At 45.3% G+C, this 25,053-nt stretch overlaps 1 protein-coding gene across 2 annotated transcripts in view; it reads left to right on the top strand.

Moving 5' to 3' along the window:
• nr1h3 (nuclear receptor subfamily 1, group H, member 3) overlaps positions 1 to 25,053 on the top strand; it is a 130,798-nt gene that overhangs the window by 43,882 nt on the left and 61,863 nt on the right. For both annotated transcript variants that reach the window (XM_041198409.1, XM_041198408.1), the window contains exon 4: positions 5,750 to 5,955. In XM_041198409.1, coding sequence (XP_041054343.1) covers positions 5,750 to 5,955 — 206 coding nt within the window. The remainder of the gene's footprint in view (positions 1 to 5,749; positions 5,956 to 25,053) is intronic.

Raw genomic sequence — 25,053 nt, 5'->3', positions numbered from 1 at the left:
CACACCGATGTGGGTGGCAAATTTGTCGTGAGGGGATGATTCCGGTGAGCAGAGCATATAATGAGATGCTAAAGCATGGAAATTAGGTTTCCGACATGCATTGGAAGCAAATGCTGCCCGCCATTGATGGGTGGAGCGAACGATAGCAAACTAGTTTCACGAGGGCATAAAACCGACTTTTGGCATTGTCATATTGTCTCCCCAACCGCACCCCTCCCTACACCCCACCCCTTGACACCCAACACCAATGGGGCCAAACAATTCCAGCCTCTGTGTCCTGCTCACAAATTTCTTTCCTGCCTATTTTTGTATCATCAACAAATTTGGCTACAAAACAGTTGGTCCCTTCATCCAAGTCATTAATATAGATCGTAAATAGTTGAGGGACCAGCACTGATCCCTGTGGCACTCCACTAGTTATAGTTTGCCAAAGTGAAATTGATCCTCACTCTCTGTTTCCAGTTAGTTAGACAATCCTTTATCCATATATATAACATAAAAACAAAAAACTGCAGATGCTGGAAATCCAAAACAAAAACAGAATTACCTGGAAAAACTCATCAGGTCTGGCAGCATCGGCAGAGTAGAAAAGAGTTGACGTTTCGAGTCCTCATGACCCTTCAACAGAACTGATCTTTCTTTACAAGGAGAGAGAAATATAAGCTGTTTTAAGGTGTTGGGGGGTGGGGGGAAGAATTGGAGGGGGGAATGTTAGGATAGGAGCAGATCATCAAAAGGTGTCACAGACAAAAGAACAAAAGAACACAGAGGTGTTGAAGTTGGTGATATTATCTAAATGAATGTGCTAATTAAGAATGGATGGTAGGGCACTCAAGGTACAGCCCTAGTGGGGGTGGGGGGAGCATAAAAGATTTAAAAATAATGGAAAGAGGTGGGAAAAGAAAAATCTATATAAATTATTGGAAAAAAGGAAAAAAAAGAAAAAAATACAAAAGGAAGGGGGAAGAAACAGAAAGGGGGTGGGGATGGAGGAGGGAGCTCAAGACCTAAAGTTGTTGAATTCAATATTCAGTCCGGAAGGCTATAAAGTGCCTAGTCGGAAGATGAGGTGCTGTTCCTCCAGTTTGCGTTGAGCTTCACTGGAACAATGCAGCAAGCCAAGGACAGACATGTGGGCAAGAGAGCAGGATAGAATGTTAAAATGGCAAGCGACAGGGAGGTTTGGGTCATTCTTGCGGACAGACCGCAGGTGTTCTGCAAAGTGGTCGCCCAGTTTACGTTTGGTCTCTCCAATGTAGAGGAGACCGCATTAGGAGCAACGAATACGGTAGACTAAGTTGGGGGAAATGCAAGTGAAATGCTGCTTCACTTGAAAGGAGTGTTTGGGCCCTTGGACGGTGAGGAGAGAGGAAGTGAAGAGGCAGGTGTTACATCTTTTGCGTGGGTATGGGGTGGTGCCATAGTTGAGGGTTGAGGAGTAGGGGGTGATGGAGGAGTGGACCAGGGTGTCCCGGAGGGAACGATCCCTACGGAATCCCGACACGGGGGTGAAGGGAAGATGTGTTTGGTGGTGGCATCATGCTGGAGTTGGCGGAAATGGCGGAGGATGATCCTTTGAATGCGGATGCTGGTGGGGTGATAAGTGAGGACAAGGGGGACCCTATCATGTTTCTGGGAGGGAGGAGAAGGCGTGAGGGCGGATGCGCGGGAGATGGGTCAGACATGGTTGAGGGCCCTGTCAACGACCGTGGGTGGAAAACCTCGGTTAAGGAAGAAGGAGGACATGTCAGAGGAACTGTTTTTGAAGGTAGCATCATCGGAACAGATGCGACGGAGGTGAAGGAACTGAGAGAATGGGATGGAGTCCTTACAGGAAGCAGGTTGTGAGGAGCTGTAGTTGAGGTAGCTGTGGGAGTGGGTAGGCTTGTAATGGATATTGGTGGACAGTCTATCACCAGAGATTGAGACAGAGAGGTCAAGGAAGGGAAGTGTCAGAGATGGACCACGTGAAAATGATGGAGGGGTGGAGATTGGAAGCAAAATTAATAAATTTTTCCAAGTCCCGATGAGAGCATGAAGCACCACCGAAGTAATCATCGATGTACCGGAGAAAGAGTTGTGGAAGGGGGCCGGAGTAGGACTGGAACAAGGAATGTTCCACATACCCCATAAAGAGACAAGCATAGCTGGGGCCCATGCGGGTTCCCATAGCCACACCTTTTATTTGGAGGAAGTGAGAGGATTTGAAGGAGAAATTGTTCAGTGTGAGAACAAGTTCAGCCAGACGGAGGAGAGTAGTGGTGGATGGGGATTGTTCAGGCCTCTGTTCGAGGAAGAAGCTAAGGGCCCTCAGACCATCCTGGTGGGGGATGGAGGTGTAGAGGGATTGGACGTCCATGGTGAAGAGGAAGCGGTTGGGGCCAGGGAACTGGAAATTGTTGATGTGATGTAAGGTGTCAGAGGAATCACGGATGTAGGTGGGAAGGGACTGGACAAGGGGAGAGAGAAGGGAGTCAAGATAACGAGAAATGAGTTCTATGGGGCAGGAGCAAGCTGACACGATCGGTCTACCAGGACAGTTCTGTTTGTGGATTTTGGGTAGGAGGTAGAAGTGGGCTGTCCGAGGTTGGGCGACTATCAGGTTGGAAGCTGTGGGAGGAAGATCCCCAGAGGAGATGAGGTCAGTGACAGTCCTGGAAACAATGGCTTGATGTTCAGTGGTGGGGTCATGGTCCAGGGAGAGGTAGGAAGAAGTGTCTGCAAGTTGATGCTCAGCCTCCGCGAGGTAGAGGTCAGTGCGCCAGACAACAACAGCACCACCCTTGTCAGCGGGTTTGATGACAATGTTGGGGTTGGACCTGAGAGAATGGAGTGCAGTAAGTTCAGAGAGAGAGAGATTAGAATCGGTGAGAGGAGCAGAGAAATTGAGACGACTAATGTCGCGCCGACAGTTCCCAATGAAAAGATCAAGAGAAGGTAAGAATCCAGAGGGAGGGGTCCAGGTGGAGGGAGAATATTGGAGGTGGGTAAAAGGATCCGCTGAATGGGGAGAGGACTCCTGCCCAAAGAAGTGAGCCTGGAGACGAAGACGGCGGAAGAAGAGTTCAGCATCGTGCCGAGCCCGAAATTCATTGATATGAGGGCGTAAGGGTATGAAACTAAGTCCTTTGCTAAGCACTGAACGTTCAGCGTCAGAGAGGGGAAGATCAGGGTGTACATTGAGTACACAGCTGGGGCTGGGATTGGAAGACGGGGTGGGGACGGAGGGACGGGCAGGGGTGGAGGCTCCTAGATGGGTGTTGGTGTCGATGAGTTGCTGGAGTTTACGCTCCTAAGCACTTGAGAGAAAGAGAAAAAGTTTCTGGTTGAGGCGTCGGATGAGACGAAGAATAAAATGAAACTGGGGGCACGCGCAGCTTTGAAAAAGGGTATGGCGGTGCTGCTGGAGGGAGAGGTCGAGTGTGTTCTTATGGCGGCGTATGGCACTGAGTGTGGATCTCAGAATGTGACGGGAACAGCAGTCCGAGAAACGTTTTATGTCCCGGAGATACCTGTAATCCTGGGTGGTTTCGAAACATGAGGGGTGGAATTTCAATTGAAATCCACGTGGGATAAGTTGGAGACGGAGACAGTCACTGAGAAAGGAGATATGGCTGTGAAAGCGGGTTTTAGTAAACACTTTGTCAAACACCAGGAGAGAAATGGAAAGCAATGAAGGTGAACATGGCAAAAGAGAGATACGGAAATCTTGTCGCAGAGACGAACAGAACTTCTTCAAGGTAGGCATTTCTTGAAAAGCAGTGGCAGTCAATTAAACACAGAGATAAAAACAAAAAAACTGCAGATGCTGGAAATCCAAAACATAAACAGAATTACCTGGAAAAACTCAGCAGGTCTGGCAGCATCAGTGGAGAGGAAAAGAGTTGACGTTTCGAGTCCTCATGACCCTTCAACAGAACTGATCTTTCTTTACAAGGAGAGGGAAATATAAGCTGATTTAAGGTGGGGGGGGGTGGTGGCGGGAAGAAGTGGAAGGGGGCTGTGTTAGCATAGGAGCAGATCATCAAAAGATGTCACAGACAAAAGAACACAGAGGTGTTGAAGTTGGTGATATTATCTAAACGAATGTGCTAATTAAGAATGGATGGTAGGGCACTCAAGGTACAGCTCTAGTGGGGGTGGGGGAGCATAAAAGATTTAAAAATAATGGAAATAGGTGGGAAAAGAAAAATCTATATAAATTATTTGAAAAAAGAAGAAAAAAATAAAAAAAAACAAAAGGAAGGGGGAAGAAACAGAAAGGGGGTGGGGATGGAGGAGGGAGTTCAAGATCTAAAGTTGTTGAATTCAATATTCAGTCCGGAAGGCTATAAAGTGCCTAGTCGGAAGATGAGGTGCTATTCCTCCAGTTTGCGTTGAGCTTCACTGGAACAATGCAGCATGCCAAGGACAGACATGTGGGCAAGAGAGCAGGGTGGAGTGTTAAATGCATGGGCATGGTGAGGTGCCATAGTTGGGGGTTGAGGAGTAGGGGGTGATGGAGGAGTGGACCAGGGTGTCCCGGAGGGAACGATCCCTACGGAATGCCGCCCATCCTATCCATGCTAATCTATCACCTACAACGCCATGAGCTCTTATCTTGTGCAGTTACCTTTTTATGTCGCACCTTATCGAATGCCTTTTGGCACATCTACTCAGCACATCTACATCCTACATCTACTGGCTCTCTTTTATCGATCCTGCTTGTTACATCCTCAAAGAACTCAAATAAATTTGTCAAACACAATTTCCTTTTCATAAAACCATGTTGACTCTGCCTGACTGTATTATGATTTTAAATGCCCTGCTATTACTTCATTAGTAATGGATTCCAGCAGTTTCCCTATGACAGATGTTAGGCTAACTGGCATATTCTGCTTTCTGTTTCCCTCCTTTCTTGAAAAGTGGTGTTACGTTTTCTATTTCCCAATCCGTTGAGACCTTTATAGTATCTAGAGAATTTTGGAAGATTATAACCAATGTGTAGCCTTTCTGTAGCCGCTTCTTTTAAGACCCTATGATGTAGGCCATCAGGTCCAGAGGACTTGTCAGCCTTTAGTCCCATTAGTTTTAGTACTTTTTCTCTAGTGATAAAGATTGTGTCAGTATTTCGGCCATTTGATCAGAACTGAAAATCTAGAGAGAGGGCAAAGCGGAGGGCAGCAAAAGAGGGCTCAACCTAGAGATAGGTGGGTGACAGAGCAGTTGCAGTCAAGCTACAGTGCAAGATGGTGCAAGACAGACTGACGTGACATACAATCACAGCAGATCTTCTGGTAGGAGTAGCTACAAGCAGCAGTAGAGATTATTTTAAGCTCCTGCCTCCCTTTTGCCCCTTGATTTTCCAATATTCTTCAGAATGCCTATGTATTCTACCGTGAAGTCAGATACAAATTACTCAAAGTCTCTGCCATTTCCTTGTGTCCCATTATTAATTCCTGAGTCGCACCTTTTAGCTATTCGCTTCCTTTTTATATACATGTATTCTCCAATTTCTCACTCATTTTTTAAAATTAAAGAATGACTATAGGTACAGTGCTTTGTGACTGTGCCGATATTAAAGAGTGACTACAGGTGCAGCACTGTACGACTGTACCGAGATTAAAGAGCGACTGTGGGTACAGAGCTGTGTGACTGTACTGAGATTAAAGAGTGACTTTAGGTACATTGCTGTGTGACTGTGCAGAAGTTAATGAATGACTGTATTTAGTGCTGTGTGATTCTCTGCTGAGACTAAAGTGTGTTATAGGTGTCCTCTCAGAGGAACAGATCCGACTAAAGAAGATGAAGAAGCTGGAGGAAGAGATGACAAAGACTGTAAGGGTCACCTCAAGCCCCCTGTCTAGCTGGGAAACTCCAAGACTCAATGTGGCGCAGATTGAAATGATCAGAAAATTAGTTGCTGTTCAGCAACAGTGTAACAAGCGCTCATTCAGTGACCGATTGAAAGTGACGGTAAGTGTTCAGGGAGATAACTGTTATAGTTGGTCAAGGCTGGAATGGGAGCCAAACTTTACGTACTTTTATAGGCATTAATTTATAGAGTAACAGATTACAAGCATGCACCTCCCAACCCCACAACCAAACTTTAAGTTTCTGTCTATTTAGAAGAGCATATCTGAAACCCCAATTAAACACCATTAATATACAATTAATAGATACCATTCTTTCTCTTTAAATAAAAATTAGAGTTTATATATACAACTAAAATTTCAAACTAATTAAAATCAAAAACCTCCTTATTCTGTACAAAGCATTACACTGTGAACCTGGAACATTTTCTTCCATGCATTTCTTTGTGAAACAATCCAACAGCTGATAGCTTGTATCCATGCATTTAATATTTTAGAGATTTCCTTTCTCTCCAGCATTTGCTTCAAGTCAGCAATGCCACTCCATAACTTTTTCTCACTCACACTTTTCAAAGAGTGTACATTATCCCAGAATGAGCAATTATCGAAATAACATTCAATGGGTATACACTATCTTCAGTGTACCCATTGTAGAGCATCTTCCATAAAATATTTGACAAATAAAATCCAATATCCACTGCCTCAACAAAAGCTAGTGTTTCAGCAGCCAAAGTATTTTAAACAACCTTATTATTTCTTAGATTCCATCATTAAGGGACATCATTTCCCATTCTCACCCATCGTGAATATTATGAAACCTTCAAGAGAATACCCATCAGGAAGACAGCATGTGAAGCATAGCTAAAAATGACTAGTTTCATGCTCTGTGAGTTACCTAATGTTGGGAATTTAAGGGAATTTAGAGTCATTAGAGTTATTTGCAGCACAGAAAGAGAACATTTGATCCATTGAATCCATGCCAGCTCTCCATGGAGTAATCTAGCCATTTCACTCTCGCACTCTATCCATGTAACCCTGTGAATTTATATCCTTCAAGTGCCGATCCAGTTTCCTTTTGAGATCATTCATCATCTCTACTTCCACCCCCCTCATGAACAGTGAGTTCCAGGTCACAGAATCACAGAATCACACAGTGCAGAAGAGGCCCTTTGGCTCATCGAGTCTGCACCGACACATGAGAAACGCCTGACCAACCTACCTAATCTCATTTACCAGGCCCATAGCCTTGAATGTTATTATGTGCCAAGTGCTCAGCCAGGTACTTTTTAAAGGATGTGAGGCAACCCACCTCCTCCACCACCCTCCCAGGCAGTGCATTCCAGACTGTCACCATCCTCTGGGTAAAAAAGTTTTTCCTCACATCCCCCCTAAACCTCCTGCCCCTCACCTTGAACTTATGCCCCACTGTGACTGACCCTTCAACTAAGGGAAACAGCTGCTCCCTATCCACCCTACCAATGCCCCTCATAATCATGTACACCTCGATCAGGTCGCCCCTCAGTCTTCTCTGCTCCAACGAAAACAATCCAAGTCTATCTCTTCATAACTTAAATGTTTCATCCCAGACAACATCCTGGTGAATCTCCTCTGCACCCCCTCCATTACCACTGGCTGTGTAAAAAGTTCTTCCTCACATTCCCCTGCATCTCTTACCCAAAACCTTAAATCTGTGTCCCCTCGTCCTTGTACCATCAGCTAATGGGAAGAGTTTTTCCTTGTCTAACTGATCCAAATCTGTCATAATCTTATACACATCTATCAAATCTCCCCTCAATTTCCTTTGCTTCAAGGAGAACAACCCCAGCTTCTCCAATCTAACCTTGTAACTAAAATCCCTAATCCCTGGAACGGTCTGGTAAATCTCCCCTGCACCCTCTCAAGGACCCTCACATCCTTCCTACAATCTGGTGACCAGATGCTTTACTCTAGTGGTGACCTAACCAGAGCTTTATAAAAGTTCAGTGTAACTTCCCTACTTTTGTACTCAATACCTCTATTTATATAGCTCAAGATCCTATATCCTTTGCTAACCACACTCTCAATATGTTGTGTCACCTCCAGAGATCGATGCATTTGAACTCCCATTGCCTCGTTGTTCCTGTACACTCTTTAGAATTGTGCCATTAAGCATATATGGCCTCTCCCTATCCCTTCTGCTAAAATGCATCACCTCACACTTCTCTGTATTAAATTGTATCTGCCACTTGTCTGCCCATTTCTGCTCACCTATGCATGTCCTGTTGCAGGCAATTGGTATCATCCTCACTGTTCTTCACTCCTTCAAGTTTGGGTATCATTGGAAAATTTTGAAATTTTACCTCATATTCCAACATCCAAGTCATTAATAAATATTTTAGGGAACACCATTGTCTACCATCCTCCAGCCTGAAAACCAGACATCTACCATCACTCACTGTTTTCTGTCCTTAAGCCAATTTTTTATGGAAGCTGACACTGATCCTTATATTACGTAAGCCTTAATGTCGTACTTTGTCAAAGACTTTCTTAAATTCCATACAGACAGCATGTACTGCATTCACTTCACCTTTTGTTACTTCATCAAAAAATCACTTTGATTAATTGAGCACAATTTACCTTTTACAAATCTGTACTGTTTCTCCTTAATTAACTCAAACCTCTCCAAGTGCCTGTTGATTTTTCTCCCCTGATTATTTTTTCTAAAACCTTACCTAGCACTGATATTAAACTCACAAACAAAAATACCTGGAAAAACTCAACAGGTCTGGCAGCATCTGCAGAGAGGAACACAGTTAACGTTTCGAGTCTGAATGACCCTTCAACAGAACTAAGTAAAAATAGAAGAGAGGTGAATATATTTCACTTCTTCTGAGTTTTTCCAGGTATTTTTGTTTTTGTTTTGCATTTCCAGCATCCGTAGTTTTTTGCTTTTATATCACTGATATTAAACTAACTGACGTGTAGCTGTTAGAATGTCCATACACCCTTTCTTCAATAAGAGTGTCACACCTGCCACTCTCCAATTCTCTGGCACCTCCCATATCTAGGGAAGATTTGAACATTGTGACAAGCCCTTTCGCCATCTGCTTTAACAACCTGAGATGCAAGTCATCTGGACCTGGTGACTTATTCACTCCAAACATAGCCAGCCTTTCCAGTATCTCCTGCCTCTCATTTTCCATCCCATTCTTTGGCACAACCATCTCCACTTCTTCTGAGATTTTGTCAGATTTCTCTTCCTAGATTTCCTCTAGATTCCCCACTACTGAGGAGATTTTGTGGTGCAGTGGGTAGCATCCCTGCTTCGAAACCAGAAGCACTGGTTTCAAGTCCTGCCCAAGGACTTAATGGTCAAGGAAAGTGCATTTATAATCCAGCCAAACAGGCTGAGTACCAGCCTATAAATCCTTCCATCACACACCACTGGCAGCAGTAAGAGCGGGAGAGATTCCTGGTCAGACATGTGATGGAAAGAAAGTTGCAGCTTCCACCATCACTACCCAAAGCTCCAGACTACAACATGAATTGAAAAGTGTATTTTGCCACAGCAACTAGACTCTCTGAGGGAGTTGGAACACACTACCACCTTTATTTAAATTTTTCAAAGTTTTATTTGCCCTCAAAACATTCTGAAATTTAGGGCGTTTCATCATCATAACTCCAACACATCAAAAATAGCTTCTGGTGTAATCTGAGTGCCCATCCAGTTCAACTAACCAATCAAGCTTTGCAAAAACAGAATTACCTGGAAAAACTCAGCAGGTCTGGCAGCATCGGCGGAGAAGAAAAGAGTTGACGTTTTGAGTCCTCATGACCCTTCAACAGAACTAGGTGAATCCAAGGAGAGGGGTGAAATATAAGCTGGTTTAAGGTGGGGGGTGGTGGGGGGTGGGGGGGTGGGGTGGTGGAGAGAAGTGGAGGGGGGTGTGGTTGTAGGGACAAGCAAGCAGTGATAGGAGCAGATAATCAAAAGGTGTCACAGACAAAAGTACAAAAGAACACAGAGGTGTTGAAGTTGGTGATATTATCTAAACGAATGTGCTTATTAAGAATGGATGGTAGGGCACTCAAGGTATAGCTCTAGTGGGGGTGGGGGGGCATAAAAGATTTAAAAATAATGGAAATAGGTGGGAAAAGAAAAATCTATATAAATTATTGGAAAAAAGAAAAAAAAAGAAAAAAAAAACAAAAGGAAGGGGGAAGAAACAGAAAGGGGGTGGGGATGGAGGAGGGAGCTCAAGACCTAAAGTTGTTGAATTCAATATTCAGTCCAGAAGGCTGTAAAGTGCCTAGTCGGAAGATGAGATGTTGTTCCTCCAGTTTGCGTTGAGCTTCACTGGAACAATGCAGCAAGCCAAGGGCAGACATGTGGGCAAGAGATCAGGGTGGAGTGTTAAAATGGCAAACGACAAGGAGGTTTGGGTCATTCTTGCGGACAGACCACAGGTGTTCTGCAAAGTGGTCGCCCAGTTTATGTTTGGCCTCTCCAATGTAGAGGAGACCGCATTGGGAGCAATGAATGCAGTAGACTAAGTTGGGGGAAATGCAAGTGAAATGCTGCTTCACTTGAAAGGAGTGTTTGGGCCCTTGGACGATGAGGAGAGAGGAAGTGAAGGGGCAGGTGTTACATCTTTTGCGTGGGCATGGGGTGGTGCCATAGGTGAGGTTTGAGGAGTAGGGGATGATGGAGGAGTGGACCAGGGTGTCCCGGAGGGAACGATCCCTACGGAATGCCGCCAGGGGGGTGAAGGGAAGATTAGAGCTATACCTTGAGTGCCCTACCATCCATTCTTAATTAGCACATTTGTTTAGATAATATCACCAAATTCAACACCTCTGTGTTCTTTTGTTCTTTTGTCTGTGACATCTTTTGATTATCTGCTCTTATCACTGCTTGCTTGTCCCTACAACCACACCCCCCTCTCCACTTCTCTCCACCCACCCAAACCCCACCCCCCCCGCCACCACCCACATTAAACCAGCTTATATTTCACCCCTCTCCTTGGATTCACCTAGTTCTGTTGAAGGTTCATGAGGACTCGAAACGTCAACTCTTCTCTTCTCCACCGATGCTGCCAGACCTGCTGAGTTTTTCCAGGTAATTCTGTTTTTGTTTTGGATTTGCAGCATCCGCAGTTTTTTGTTTTTAATCAAGCATTGCAATTGTTCTGTCTCTTCGTTATATAAAACATAATCTTTTTGTCAGGACTGAGGAACGTTAACTGGAATGGGAGTAAGGTTCTCTAAATTGGATTGTTGATTTAAAGTTATTATAGACTTAATCTGTTTAATATTTAAACCAGAGTATTTAAACGTCCCACAATAACAACTTATATTTATATGGTGCCTTTAATGAAAGGAAACATCCCAAGCAATTTCACAGAAGCATCATAAAACAAAGTATAATACCGAACCACAAAAGGACATATTAATCAGAGGTAAAAAGGTTGCTTTTAAGAAGTGTCCGAAAGGAAGTGAGGCAGAGAGGTGGAGAAGTGTAGGAAAATAGGAAAAAGGAGCAGAAGTAGGTCATTTGGCCCCTCGAGCCTGCTCAGCCATTTGGTTAGATCATGGCTGATCTTCTCCCTCAACGCCATCTTCCTGCACTAACCCCTGCATCCCTCTATGTCATCGGTATCTAGAAATCTATTGATCCCTGTCTTGAACATACTCAAAGACTGAGACTCCACAACCCTCTAGGGTAGAGAATTCCAAAGATTTCCCACTCTCTGAGTGAAGAATTCCTCCTCATCTCAGTCCTATGTTGCCTTCTCCCATTCTGAAACTTTGTTCCCTGTATAAGGAAAGAATTCCAGAGCTTGGGGCCTCGGCAACTAAAGCCACAGCCATCAGTGGTGGAACAATTATAACTGGGGATGCACTAGAGGCTAGAATTAGATGAGCACAGATATCTCAGAGGGCTGTGGGGCTGGGGGAGATTACAGAGATAGGGAGGAGGCAAGACCATGGAGAGTTTGAAAAGAAAGCTGAGAATTTTAAAATCAAGACTTTGCTTGACTGGGAGCCAATATAGGTCAGCAAGCAGAGGGTGATAGTGGAACAGAGCTTGCTATAAGGCAAGACAGGGACAGCGGAGTTTTGGATGACCTCAAGTTTACAGGAGAGTAAAATGTGGCAGTCCAGCCAGGAGAGCCAATTTTAAATTCTACCCTATTATTGAAACATTTAATACCATTTAATATTTCTCATAATTCTACTATACAAACCCATAAGAAATCATCAACATGCATCATGAGATCCAAAAAGTTTTCCTTCATGACACAAATAAAACATTGCAGGATCTGCTTTTAGTTGTTCACAACCAATATTCAGCAAAACATATTTCACTGATGAATACCACACTCTAGGAAACATCATCATTCAGACCATAGACATATTTGTTTAGTTTCCATTGTTTCCCTTCTGCATCGACTGTACCTTTGGGTGGTTTCAGAAACACTCCTCTTTGAAAAGTATCACCCTACAGAAATGTGGTTTTTATGTCCATGACCTACACTCCCATGAATATGTGCCCAAAATAACTAAAAAGGTTTAAGATTAATTTTCCAGCTGTGGGAAAATCTACTCAAACATCTGTCTCCCCCTCCCCCTGTCACTCTTCAAAGCCCCTAGCAACTAACCTCACAACTCTAATTAACTAGGACAAATCCTCTGTTACAAGACTGGTTGCCCCTGTCCGGAACCTTAGAATAAACTCTAAACTTTCTCCAGCTATCTATTTCCCTTTGTTTTGCCTAATTATTTTATCCTCTGGTTTATTGGCGGTCATCATCATCACAATCATGAGGACCTCTGTCTCTAGCTCTGTTCTAAGACTATTCTGTGGCCTTTATTTCATTGTCTGATCTATTCAAGCAACAGCTTCTATTTACATTTTTAAGTCTGCTAGGACTACTATTGCGAGGTCACCATTTTGCCCTATTGGTGGGCCTTCCTCTGATATGTGATTGTTTTCTGATGCAAGAGTCACTACGGGACCCACTTTCTGTACTTGCTTTGCGCTTTCTTAATCTCCACTCTTTCACCCCATTCTTTAAGTCCATGAGCCTCACTTCTTGGCCCTCATCCTGAACATTCAACCAATATTTAAAGCTTTTTCTGCACTTCCACAATTGTTGCTTCCTTCTATTCACTGCACCCCTCTATATGTCACCCAAGTATCCACTCTGGGAACTGGCCTTTGAATGTCCTATGTCATGATCACTCACCATTACCCTATCCAGTCCATAAACTACTGTATTCTGTACCTCAAGGACCTTCATTACAAAACACATGAGCACTTGAGGTACAAGGTGCCTCATCTACTTCCATCAGCTGCTCAGAGTCCGAGATTTTGTAAGTCATTCCAATTAATCATGGGTAATGAAACTTTTAGGTTAGTTGCCGTGTTTGATAAGTACTGTCTTATCATCATAACCCATTACCATTCTAGGGCCTTGCCATACCCTAGGAACCTTTCTTTAATAATTCACCAAATCTCCTGAATTAAGTTTTGTTTAAGATGAGCTTCAATGATGCTTCAGAGCTCTCCATATTTCCTCTGAGAACTCAGCCTATTTTTAAAAATTCATTCACGGGATATGGGCTTCGCTGGCTGAGCCAGCATTTATTACCCATCCCTAATTGCCCTTGAGAAGGTGGTGGTAGCTGCCTTCTTGAACCGCTGCAGTCCATGTGGTGTAGGTACACCCACAGTGCTGTTAGGGAGGGAGTTCCAGGATTTTGACCCAGCGACAGTGAAGGAATGGTGATATATTTCCAAGTCAGGATGGTGAGGGACTTGGAGGGGAACTTCCAGGTGGTGGTGTTCCTATCTATCTGCTGCCCTTGTCCTTCTAGGTGGTAGTGATCACAGGTTTGAAAGGTGCTGTTGAAGAGCCTTAGTGAATTTCTGCAGTGTATCTTGTAGATGGTACACACTGCTGCTACTGTGCGTTAGTAGCGGAGAGAGTGAATGTTGAAGGTGGTGGATGGGGTGTCAATTAAGTGGGCTGCTTTGTCCTGGACGGTGTCAGACTTCTTCAATGTTGTTAGGGCTACATTCATGCAGGCAAGTGCAAAGTATTCCATTACACTCGTGACTTGTGACTTGTAAATGGTGGACTGGCTTTGTCAGGAAGTCAGTTACTTGCCTGATAATTACCAGCCTTCTTTGCATGAATCACCCATGCCAAGGCAATTGTCAGCTTTTTTTATTCCTTCATGGTACGTGGGCTTCACTGGCTAGGCCAGCATTTATGGCCCATCCCTAGTTGTCCTTGAGAGGGTGGTGGTGAGCTGCCTCCTTGAACCAATGCAGTCTTTATGGTGTGTGCTGTTAGGGAGGGATTTTAACCCAGTGACAATGAAGGAACGGCGATATATTTCCAAGTCAGGATGGTGAGTGACTTGGAAGGAACTTGCAGGTGGTGGTGTTCCCATCCATCTGCTGCCCTTGTCCTTCTATATGGTAGTGGTCGTGGGTTTAGAAGATGCTGTCTTTGGAGCCTTGGTGAGTTCCTGCAGTGCATCTTGTAGATGGTACACATGTTGCTACTATGCATCTATGCATTCGTGGTGGAGAGAGTGATTGTTTGTGGATGTGGTGCCAATCAAGCAGGCTGCTTTGTCCTGGATGGTGTCAAGCCTCTTGAGTGTTGTTGGAGCTGCACTCATCCAGGCAAGTGGAGAGTATTCTATCACACTCCTGACTTGTGTCTTGTCACTAGTGCACAGGCTTTGGGGAGTCAGGAGGTGAGTTACTCACCGCAGGATTCCTAGCCTCTGACCTGCTCTTGTAGCCACAGTATTTACAAGGCTAGTCCAGTTCAGTTTCTGGTCAATGGTAACCCCCAGGATTTTGATAGTGGGGAATTCAGTGATGGTAATGCTATCGAATGACAAGGGGCGGTGGTTAGATTCTCTCTTGTTGGAGATGCTCATTGCCTGGCATTTGCTTGGCGCGAATGTTATATACCACTTGTCAGCCCAAGCCTGGATATTGTCCAAGTCTTGCTGCATTTAGACATGGACTGCTTCAGTATCTGAGGAGTCACAAATGGTGCAGAACATTGTGTAATCATCAGCGAACATCCCCACTTCTGACCTTATGATGGAAGGAAGGTCATTGATGAAGATGGTTGGGCCTAGGGCACTACCCTGAGGAACTGCTGCAGTGATGTATTGGAACTGAAAGGATTGACCTCCAACAACCACAACCATCTTCCTTTGTGCTAGGTATGACTAACCAGCAGAGAGTTTTCCCCCTGAATCCCATTGACTCTAGTTTTGCTAGGGCTCCTTGATGCCTCACTCAGTCAAATGCTGCCTTGATGTCAAGGGCAGTCACTCTCACCTCACCACGGGAGTTCAGCTCTTTTGTCCATGTTTGAACCAAGGCTGTAATGAGGTCAGGAACTGAGTGGCCCTGGCGGAATCCAAACTGGGCATCAGTGAGCAGGGGAAATTCCAAGTGGTGATGTTCCCATCTATCTGCTGCTCTTGTCCTTCTAGATGGTAGCAATCACAGGGTTGGCCTTGCAGTCTGCTGATTAGCTAAAATCTCTTCGATCACTGCACGGCTCTTTTCACAGAGTCCATTGCCAAAAGGACTTTCGGCTATGGGATTCATGACCTTATCTTCACACTTGTTGCTGAACTTGCCACTGATAAAGGAGGGATATTTGCCAGTAAGAAACTTCACTGGTGTCAAGTCTGTTCCATAAACATTTCTCCATCATTTTGTCTTTAATAAACCTCTCCTTCCTTACTATATATTAGTGTAGAAAGACTTTTTTGAAGATTTTATCCAAGAACTCTAATAGAAAGTCCAAACTTTCATCACTATCTAACTGGTGATCAATCTCACAAAACAGTTCACTTTGATTTAGCATCCATGGTAAGGATGAACCTGTGTCCACATATCCATTTCATTTTTCCACTGGTCATATACTTTGGACTCTGGGAACATTGGAATACTGCCCTGTGGAGAGTCAGTAATGAGGGAGAGCTGTACCGTCCGAGGGTCAGTACTGTGGGAGCGCTGCGTTGTTGGAGGGTCAGTACTGAAGGAGTGCTGCACTGTCATAGGGTCAGTACTGAGGGAGTGCTGCACTGTCATAGGGTCAGTACTGAGGGCGTGCTGCACTGTCAGAGGGTGAGTACTGAGGGAGAGCTGCACTACCAGTCTGGTTTGGAAGGCGGTGGCAGTGGTGGTCAGTGCTAATGCCCTACAAAAGAGGACAGCCACCCAGTGCCACAAGAGGATGAATGATCTCCTCTTTTCCGTCAGGGTAAGTCACTCTTCTCATCTCTTCCAACTCTCACACTCACAAACCGATCACTCAGCCACAGGGCCCTCACTCACTACCATTTCAAGGGACATCACCATTCACTCTCCCACACTCACCTTCATTATCCTCATCCTGCTCATGGGACCACTCAGCAGCCACACAGACCAGGCATACTTGTTATCTGGCCCGGCAGGAATCTTGATACGCTCTCCCCATCTCTATCCATGCAGGACAAACTGGCTCACAAGAAGATGGAGAGGTTGCAGACTGGAGGGCGAATGCCTGAAAACAAGGCCCTCACAGACTTAGAAAACAGAGCCATCCAGCTGGCCAGTGATGGCCAGGACCATTCCTGTGCTGACAGTGAGGCCAGCGCTGCTCTACCAAGTGAGGATCCAGCAGTGCAACATCCATCAGATGACCATGCTGTGAGTGATGTGTCCTCTTTCACAGGCCACTGCCATGCACTAATTATCTCCCCTTGCTTTCATAAGCACATCTGCCAAACAGCCGACAGAGTCCATGACCCAGGGCCTCCAATCAAGCCCCGAAGAAACCTCTGTGGAGGAATCTGAAGGTACCCTCCCTGAAGTCCCGTTACAGCGCTCACCTACTCCCCCCACCAGCGCAGAGAGACACACCTCGATGGGACCAAGCTTTAGAATAGCCTCAGGATCACAATCTGGGTGAACACATCGCACTTTCTGATCCACAGCAGGTGGCGGCAGGGACTTCCCAGGTATCTGGCACTTGGAGGAATTACTGGAGGCCAGAGCATTGATGAGTCTGAGTCAGATGCTGAACATCTTGGACTCGGTCATATCACAGTTGCTGCAGCTGCAAAGGCAAGCTTAGGAACATCAGCAAGGGGTGTCCGCTGGACTCAGATTGCAAGGCACAATGGAAGAGTCCATCCGTCTTCAATCTGAGGTGATAGTGCCGGCATTGCAATGCATCGAGGTCAACACTGGCAAGATTGCGGCCGCCATTGAGACCTTGTTCCAGGACATCACTCCTGCACGGAGTGAACTCCAACGCTGACACCATAGTTGGACTGCAGCAGTGTGTATGCGAGAGGGGTGCTGGGCAGCTCAATCTCACTCCAGCTACCCCTTCTGCTCACAGAGTCAGGCAGGGGCCCTTGGGCACCCACAGGGAGGAGGATCAGCAGGTGCACACTCCGGGGCCATCCACCCAGGTGACTCTGGGAGTGTCCGGCCCATCCAAATCCCCCGCTTACTGTGATCCCAGCAGCTCCTGCTCTACAGGCCGAGGAAGGTGCCACTGCCACACAGCAGGACCCCAAAAGCAGGCCGGGGTCCTCCAGATCTCAGCCCCCCAGAAGACACATGCCAAGTTCATCAGGCTGCCTCTACCTCTGGTGTGGATGTTCTGGGAGCACCAAGACGTAGCGGCAGGTTAGGAAGGTTAACAAGATGTAATTGCACAGCCTGTGCAAGGGTGTTGATCACTTGTACATACTGTTTGCTGCTGTCAATAAATCCCCAAGAATGTCTCCCTACCTGTGGCTCCTTGTTCTGATGAGCAGTGTTCTTGTCACTCAGATGTGAAACTTTTCCACACAAGATAAATGCAGGTGTCTCTGTCCAAGGCCTCTTCCCTGTGCTTTGTGCAGCCTTCAGACCAAAGTGATGGTCCAGCCTCACACTCTCTGGACAAATTACTGATGCCTGCACCTCGAGTATGCTGGTCATTGCTGAGAATGTACTGGGCAGGCGCCAGAGAGTTCCCAACACCTGCGGGCACGGCAAATTCCGCCCAGTGTGTGGGCCCGGGAGTCCTCAACATTGAAGTCATCTGGCATCAAGTCAAGCATGGGCAAGGACATCTCCTGCTGATTACCAGCAATGGATGAAACAGTGCTCTTCCCTGTCGAACACCACTTAGAGGAAGCACTGGGGGTGGCGAGGGCACAGAATGTACTCTGGATGGGGACTTCAGTGCCCATAACCAAGAGTGGCTCGGTAGCACCACTACCGACCGAGGACTTATCTGCCAGTCTGGGACTACGGCAGGTGGTGAGGGACCAACAAGAGGGAAAAACCTATTTGACCTCATCCTCACCAACCTGCCTGCTACAGATGTACCTGTCCATGACAATGTTGGTCGGAGTGACCACTGCACAGTCATTGTGGAGACAAAGTCCAGTCTTCACACTGAGGATATCATACATTGTATCGTGTGGCATGGCCACCCTGCTAAATGGGATAGACAAAGAACAGTTCCAAATTAGGCATCCATGAGGTGCTGTGGGCCATCAGCAACAGCAGAATTATTTTCAACCACAATCTGTAACCTCATGGCCTGGCATATCCCCCACTCTATCATCACCACCAAGCCAGAGGATTAAGCCTGGTTCAATGAAGAGTGCAGGAGGGCATGCCAGTAGCAACACCAGGCATACCTAAAAATGAGCTCTCAACCTGGTGAAGCTATAACACAAGACTACTTGCATGCCAAACAGCATAAGCAGCAAGTGATAGACAGAGCTAAGTGATCCCACAACCAATGGATCAGATCTAAGCTCTGTAGTCCTGCCACATCCAGTCGTGAATGGTGGTGGACAATTGAACAACTCACTGGAGAAGGAGGCTCCACAAACATCCCCATCCTCAATGATGGGGGAGCCCAGCACATCAGTGCAAAAGATAAGGCTGAAGTATTTGCTACAATCTTCAGCCAGAAGTGCTGAGTGGATGATCCATCTCAGCCTCCTCTGGAGGTCCCCAGCATCACAGATATCAGTCTTTAGCCAATTTGATTCACTCCACATGATATCAAGAAACAGCTGAAGGCACTGGATACTGCAAAGGGCAATACTTACAATACTCCGGCAATAGAATTGAAGACATGCTCCAGAACTTTCCGCGCCTGTAGCCAAGCTGTTCCAGTACAGCTACAACACTGACATCTAACCAGCTATGTGGAAAATTGTCCAGGTGTGTCCCGTACACAAGAAGCAGGACAAATCCAACACGATGGAAGGTGTCATCAACAGTGCTATCAAGCAACAGTTACACAGTAATAGCTTGTTCACTGATGCTCAGTTTGGATTCTACCAGAACCACTCAGCACCAGATCTCGTTACAGCCTGGATTCAAACACAGACAAAAAAAGAGCTGAGCTCCAAGTTTGAGCTGAGAGTGACATCAAGGCACCATTTGACCGAGTGTGGCATCAAGGAACCCTATCAAAACTGAAGTCAATGGGGATTAGGGTGAAACTCTCCATTGGTTGGAGTCATACCTAGCACAAAGGAAGATGGAACAAAAACAGAAAATGCTGGAAATACTCAGCAGGTCAGGCAGCATCTGTGGCAAAAAGAACAGTTTTCCAGCATTTTCTGTTTTTGGAGGCCTCTCATTTCACCTCCAGGGTATAGTCAAGGTAGTGTCCTATCACAACTATCTTCAGCTGCTTCATCAATGGCCTTTCCCATATCATAAGGCCAAAAGTGGGGATGTTCACTGATGATTGCACAATGTTCAGCACCTTTTGCAACTTGTTACTGATAGGGGAGGAGAGATAAACTGTAAGCCTCAATTCCCTTCCCTCACTGTCCGAATCAATGTGTCTGTGTGTTTCTTAGCCCCTGGAGTGTGTGGTCAATTTAAATAACAGCAGCAAGCCTTCGTGGGCTTAAATAATAAAGTTCACACCTTCACCCTGAAAGTCTAAACGTTACATCACTCATGCTCACACACACAAGAAATATACAGTTCAAGAGAATAACATATGTTCACAAGTTGTAAACCAAAAGAATAGTTCATTGTTCATGTATCTGGCTCATTCCAGTAGGTCAGTGGTTGTGGGCCCAGTAAAGAAAAGAGTCTTTTCCACTCTTGAACTGTAGCTTAGATGAGCTCAAATAGATGGAGTCAAATATCGGGATTATTTCAGGGTTTCCTGGAAGAGATGGCTACTCAGCAGATCATGAAGTTGGTTCCTTGTGGCTTCCTTACCAGAAGGTTCAGAGAAAACACACCAGGCTGAGACGCTTATAAGATTTTCACAGCCAGCAGATTCTTAATGGCATGGATGACACTGCCTTTTACTGCTATTCTGCAGCTTTTGGCATTCCTGCAGACTGCCCAGGTCTTTCTGGGTCTTTAGATAATAAGACTCATTATCTCAAGCCAGTTTCAGTCACATGGTCAACTGCTATTGTACACCCAGAATGGCTTAAAGCTGACAGCCATTGCTATGCAATGGAGATAATGGACAGGTTCTTCACAGTTAGTCAGGATGAATTGGTTTCTGCCCAGCTCATTATTAGGACACTTGGAGACATGTGGCTAAATTTTACAGTGGGGGGAGGTATTGCTGACTCCACTGCACCACCCCCCCCCCCACCAAGAAGAAAAGTCAGTGCTGCTCTAACTGACGCTCAACAAGGTGCCCCACAATGGGTCTTCTGCTCCTCAGTGGGAGGGAGTCTAGCCCTCGAGCTGCTAGCTAATCTGATTGACCGGTAGCTCTAGCAGTACCAGCAATGCCAGAACTGATTAGTGGGCTAAGCTGGAATTGCCCTGGGCTGAAGAGCACATGGATCCTGGAGTGAGAAACGTCGGGGGTATTGGGCGGGTTGGGATTGGGGATCGATGGGGTCAGGGGTGTGGGTTTTAGAGGACAGACAGGGACAACAAAGGGGAGTAATATCTTGGGATGAGTGCCCCAATGGGCACAAGGCATCCCCCCAAAAGATGCACCCTACTTCCTTCCTGCCTTTTAAGCCGTTTGGCCACAGTTTGCCCACTCCTGCCCAACTATGCCAATTTAGCATAATATTCAGGTCAATTGGCTTGGTAACAAGCTCAATGCCTACATGTGACTCCAGATTGACAGAAATGTGGTTGGCTCTTAAATGCCTTCTGATCTAGGGATGGGTAATAAATGCTGGCCTGGCCAGCGATGCCCACATCCCATGAACGAATAAAAAAAAATCACCAAACAATAACAATTGTAAATTCCACAAATAGGTTCCATCTGGGTATCTCCATTCAAAGGGCCAAGCCCCTGCCATTTTTACAGCCCCCCCCACCCCCCCGCCGGGGGGACCAGCAGGGATCACATAAAACATGATGAGTGGTGAGCTCACCCATCAAGCCCACCACCTTCCCAACCAACCTTGACCTGGCCCCCAAAATATGATAGGTGGGCAGTCTGCCAAACTCCGTCTGCTGTTTTTGAATACTTAACAGGCAATTGAATTTGTTACCAAGTCAATTGACCTGAATATTATGCTGCCAATGCCAAAAATGGTTGGTGAGGGCAGGCGAATGGGAGAGGGAAGGCTTTTTGTTTTGAAGCAAATTGTTTAAAAGGCAAGAAGGAAGATGGGGACATCCTTTTGGGAAGTATTGTGCCCAAGGGAGGCACCTCCACCACCATCTCCCCCCACACACCCCCCAGATGTTATCCCTTACTTTGTTTCTCTCCACCTGGCCTCCAAAACATGCGCCCCACCTCCCTAGGCTGCCCAAGCACCACTTCCACTTTATCTCGCTCCGGGATCCATAACCTTTCCATCCTGAGGCCTACCTGTAGTCCTAGCAGTGTACACTGAGTTCTGGCACTGCTGGGACTGCTAGAGCTGCCAGCCAATCTGATCGGCTGGCAGCTCTTGAGGGTGAGACTTTCTCGCAATGTGGAGCCGCAGTCCCACTCTCACTTCCTTCATGCTGTCAGCAGTGCTTCATTATTGCAGGGAGACCTTGTTGAGTGTCAGTCGGAGAAGCACCAAATTTCTCTCCAGAAGTGAGGGGAGAAATATGGCCTTCCCATAAAATTTTGCCTAGAGATATTCAATCAGGAACTTTCCAGAGGACTGAGGAAGAAATTGCAAAAGTCACCTCACCTTGGCAGCCATCTTAGCCACTTTAAGAATGCCCATTTAAAAAAATAAAGACAGTTCCAGAAGCATCTATGTGAACACAGTCTATCTTTGAAGTTGTAAATAGGACATGCACTCACTGGGCATGACAAACCCATCAAAAGTCATTTAATAAGTTGTCACAGATAAGGTTAACATGCAAGGTAATGGCTCATCGAGTACTATAAGGGGTTAATTCTAATTATGTGATATGCTAATAAGACATTATGTGTCACAGGAAGTGATGTAATATCACATGATCTTGCTCTTTTGTTCAACTTTGTAGTGAGGTTCAGCCTGCAGTAAGAGATGTTTCAATAAAGTTAGTTTTACATACCTCTGCAGGTTCAGTAAATAACCTGTATTTGCCTAAACAATAGCAAGAACGTTTTTTGGTGGCAGCGAGTGAAAGCATAAATATGGAAAATTCTCTGCTATTACTGGAAAGCTTTGAACAGGTTACAGGTCTCAACCAGGCAGAAGCGTGGCTGACTAGGTGTTGAAGATTTGCCAGATATCACATGGTGTCAGGCCTTGTGGTGAAGCCAAGCGACAAACAGGTCAGTCTGCTATTGTATGCAATGGCTACCTATGCAGACAATATCCTCATCAGGCAAAGGATTGACAAAGAGAAAGCTATATACAATGAAGTAATAAAAGTGCTTAATGCCTGCTTCAATCTGTGAAAGAGTACCATTGTAGAGCGGGCTAAATTTAACAAGTATATCCTCAGGGGAAAGTATTGAAACATTTATCCACAAACTGTATAGACTGGCAGAGAATTGTAAATATGGCAGCTTAAAAGATGAACTAATAAGAGACAGAATTGTTGTTGGAGCCTTGGATGAAGCATTGTCTGACCACTTGCAGTTGAGAGATGATTTAACCTTAAAGGGAATTCAACTGAGCAGACAAGCTGAGGTCAGTGGTGATTTGCAGTTACGGGGAGAACTATGTCCCAAAAACAACTGGCTCAGTGGAGTGTGTTCAATTTAAAAGTGGAGAGATGGATGTAAAAAAAAAGGGAAAGCAGGCACAAAGTCCATCAACCACCCCAGGTAACTGTAATCAATGTGGTGGGAAAAAATGCAGGCATGCAAATTGTTCCACCAAAGAGGCTGAATGCTATTGTTACAGAAAGAAGGGTCACTTTCAAGCTGTGTGCCACAGCAAGAAGTCTGTACAGAAAATGCAGCAAGAAAAGCCTTCAAAAGGTGACAGGATCCATAAAATAGAAAATACCCATGAAATAGAGATGTCTTTCCTTGGAGAGATCCAGGAACCAAGTGAAAACTCAGTTGTGGAAAAAAAGACAAACTTTTAAGTTAGATACATACATTTTGCTTCTTTCTGATGCTGATCCGGGAGGGATAGAACTCAAGGATATAGAACAACTGAACATAACCCTCCATTAACGAGTGAGAGAAAAAAAAAATCAATAAGAGAATCCTTGTGTGCAATCCTGAATCAGAGTTGTTCACCCTTAAACATGTACTGACTTACATCTGATTTGCAGAGCAGAGGAACTGGAAAGCTGAGATCAGTCTAAAAACTTCAGAGCTGAATTTCTACAGCTGTTCATAGGACTAGGAAAGCTAAAGGCAACATACCACATCACTACATCCTGAAACTAGCCAGTCTGTCTGAGTGCACCCAGAAATGTTCCTCACCCACTCTTACCAAAGTTAAAGGAGGAAATTGATCCTATTGTTGAAGTAAGAGGTTGTTTCACCTTTGACAGAACCAGAAAGCTGGTCCCAGTGTCAAAACCCAACAGATTGATCAGAATTTGCATAGATCTTACACAGCTGAACAAAGCAGTTAAAAGCGAAGTTCACCTTATCAAGACCTTAGCAAAATTGGGAAAGAGTTCAATCTTCACAAAGCTAGATGCAAATAGTGGTCTTTGGCAATTACTCTTCAATGAAGAGTCTAAGTTTCTCACAATCTTCATCACTCCGTTTGGGAGGTTTTTTTTCAACAGATTACGCTTTGGAAGATTTCTGTCACTGGTGTGATGCCAGAGAACAATTTCAAACATCCTAGAAGGACTGGATAGGGTCACATGTCACACGGATGATGGCCAGATCCATGGATCCACTCCGTCAGAACATTAGTTTTTGAACTGTGCTGTGATACCTAGAAAAAGCAGGACTTACGCTCAACAACAAATGCAAATTGAGGAGGATTGATGAGGGTAGTGTAGTAGATGTTGTCTACATGGATTTCAGTAAGGCATTTGACAAAGTCCCACATGGCAGACAGGTGAGGAAAGTGAGATCCCATGGGATACGGGGGAAGGTGGCAGTTTGGATCCAGAATTGGCTCAATGACAAGAAGCAAAGAGTAACGGTTGATGGATGTTTTTTGCAAATGGAAAATGGTTTCCAATGGTGTTCCATAGGGCTCGGTGTTGGGGCCTGTGCTGTTTGTTGTATATATTCATGATTTGGACTTAAATGTGGGAGGCATGGTTGGGAAATTTGCAGATGACACAAAAATTGGCCATGTGGTTGATAGTGAAGAGGATAGCTGTCGACTCCAGAATGATATCAATGGTTTGGTTGAGTGGGCAGATAAGTGGCAAATGGAATTCAATCCAGAAAAGTGTGAGGTAATACATTTGGGGAGGGCAAACAAAGCAAGGGAATATTTAATAAACGGGAAGTTATTGAGAGAGGTTGAGGAAGTGAGAGACCATGGAGTGTATGTCCACAGGTCCTTGAAGATGGCAGGACAGGTGCACAAGGTGGTCAAGAAAGCATATGGAATGCTTTCCTTTATTGGGCTAGGTATTGAATACAAAGCAGGGGTGTAATGATGGAACTGTATAAAATGCTGGTTAGGCCACAGCTGGAATTTTGTGTATGGTTCTGGTCACCACATTACAGGAAGGACATAATTACTCTGGAGAGAGTACAGAGGATATTTGCAAGGATGTTGCCAGGGCTTGAAAATTGTGGCTGTGAGGAGAGATTGATAGACTGGGGTTGTTTTACTTCGAACGGCGGAGGCT

The sequence above is a fragment of the Carcharodon carcharias genome, chromosome 10, assembly GCF_017639515.1.
Source record: "Carcharodon carcharias isolate sCarCar2 chromosome 10, sCarCar2.pri, whole genome shotgun sequence".
Classification (NCBI taxonomy): Eukaryota; Metazoa; Chordata; class Chondrichthyes; order Lamniformes; family Lamnidae; genus Carcharodon; species Carcharodon carcharias.
This window is presented reverse-complemented; position numbering and strand designations above follow the sequence as displayed.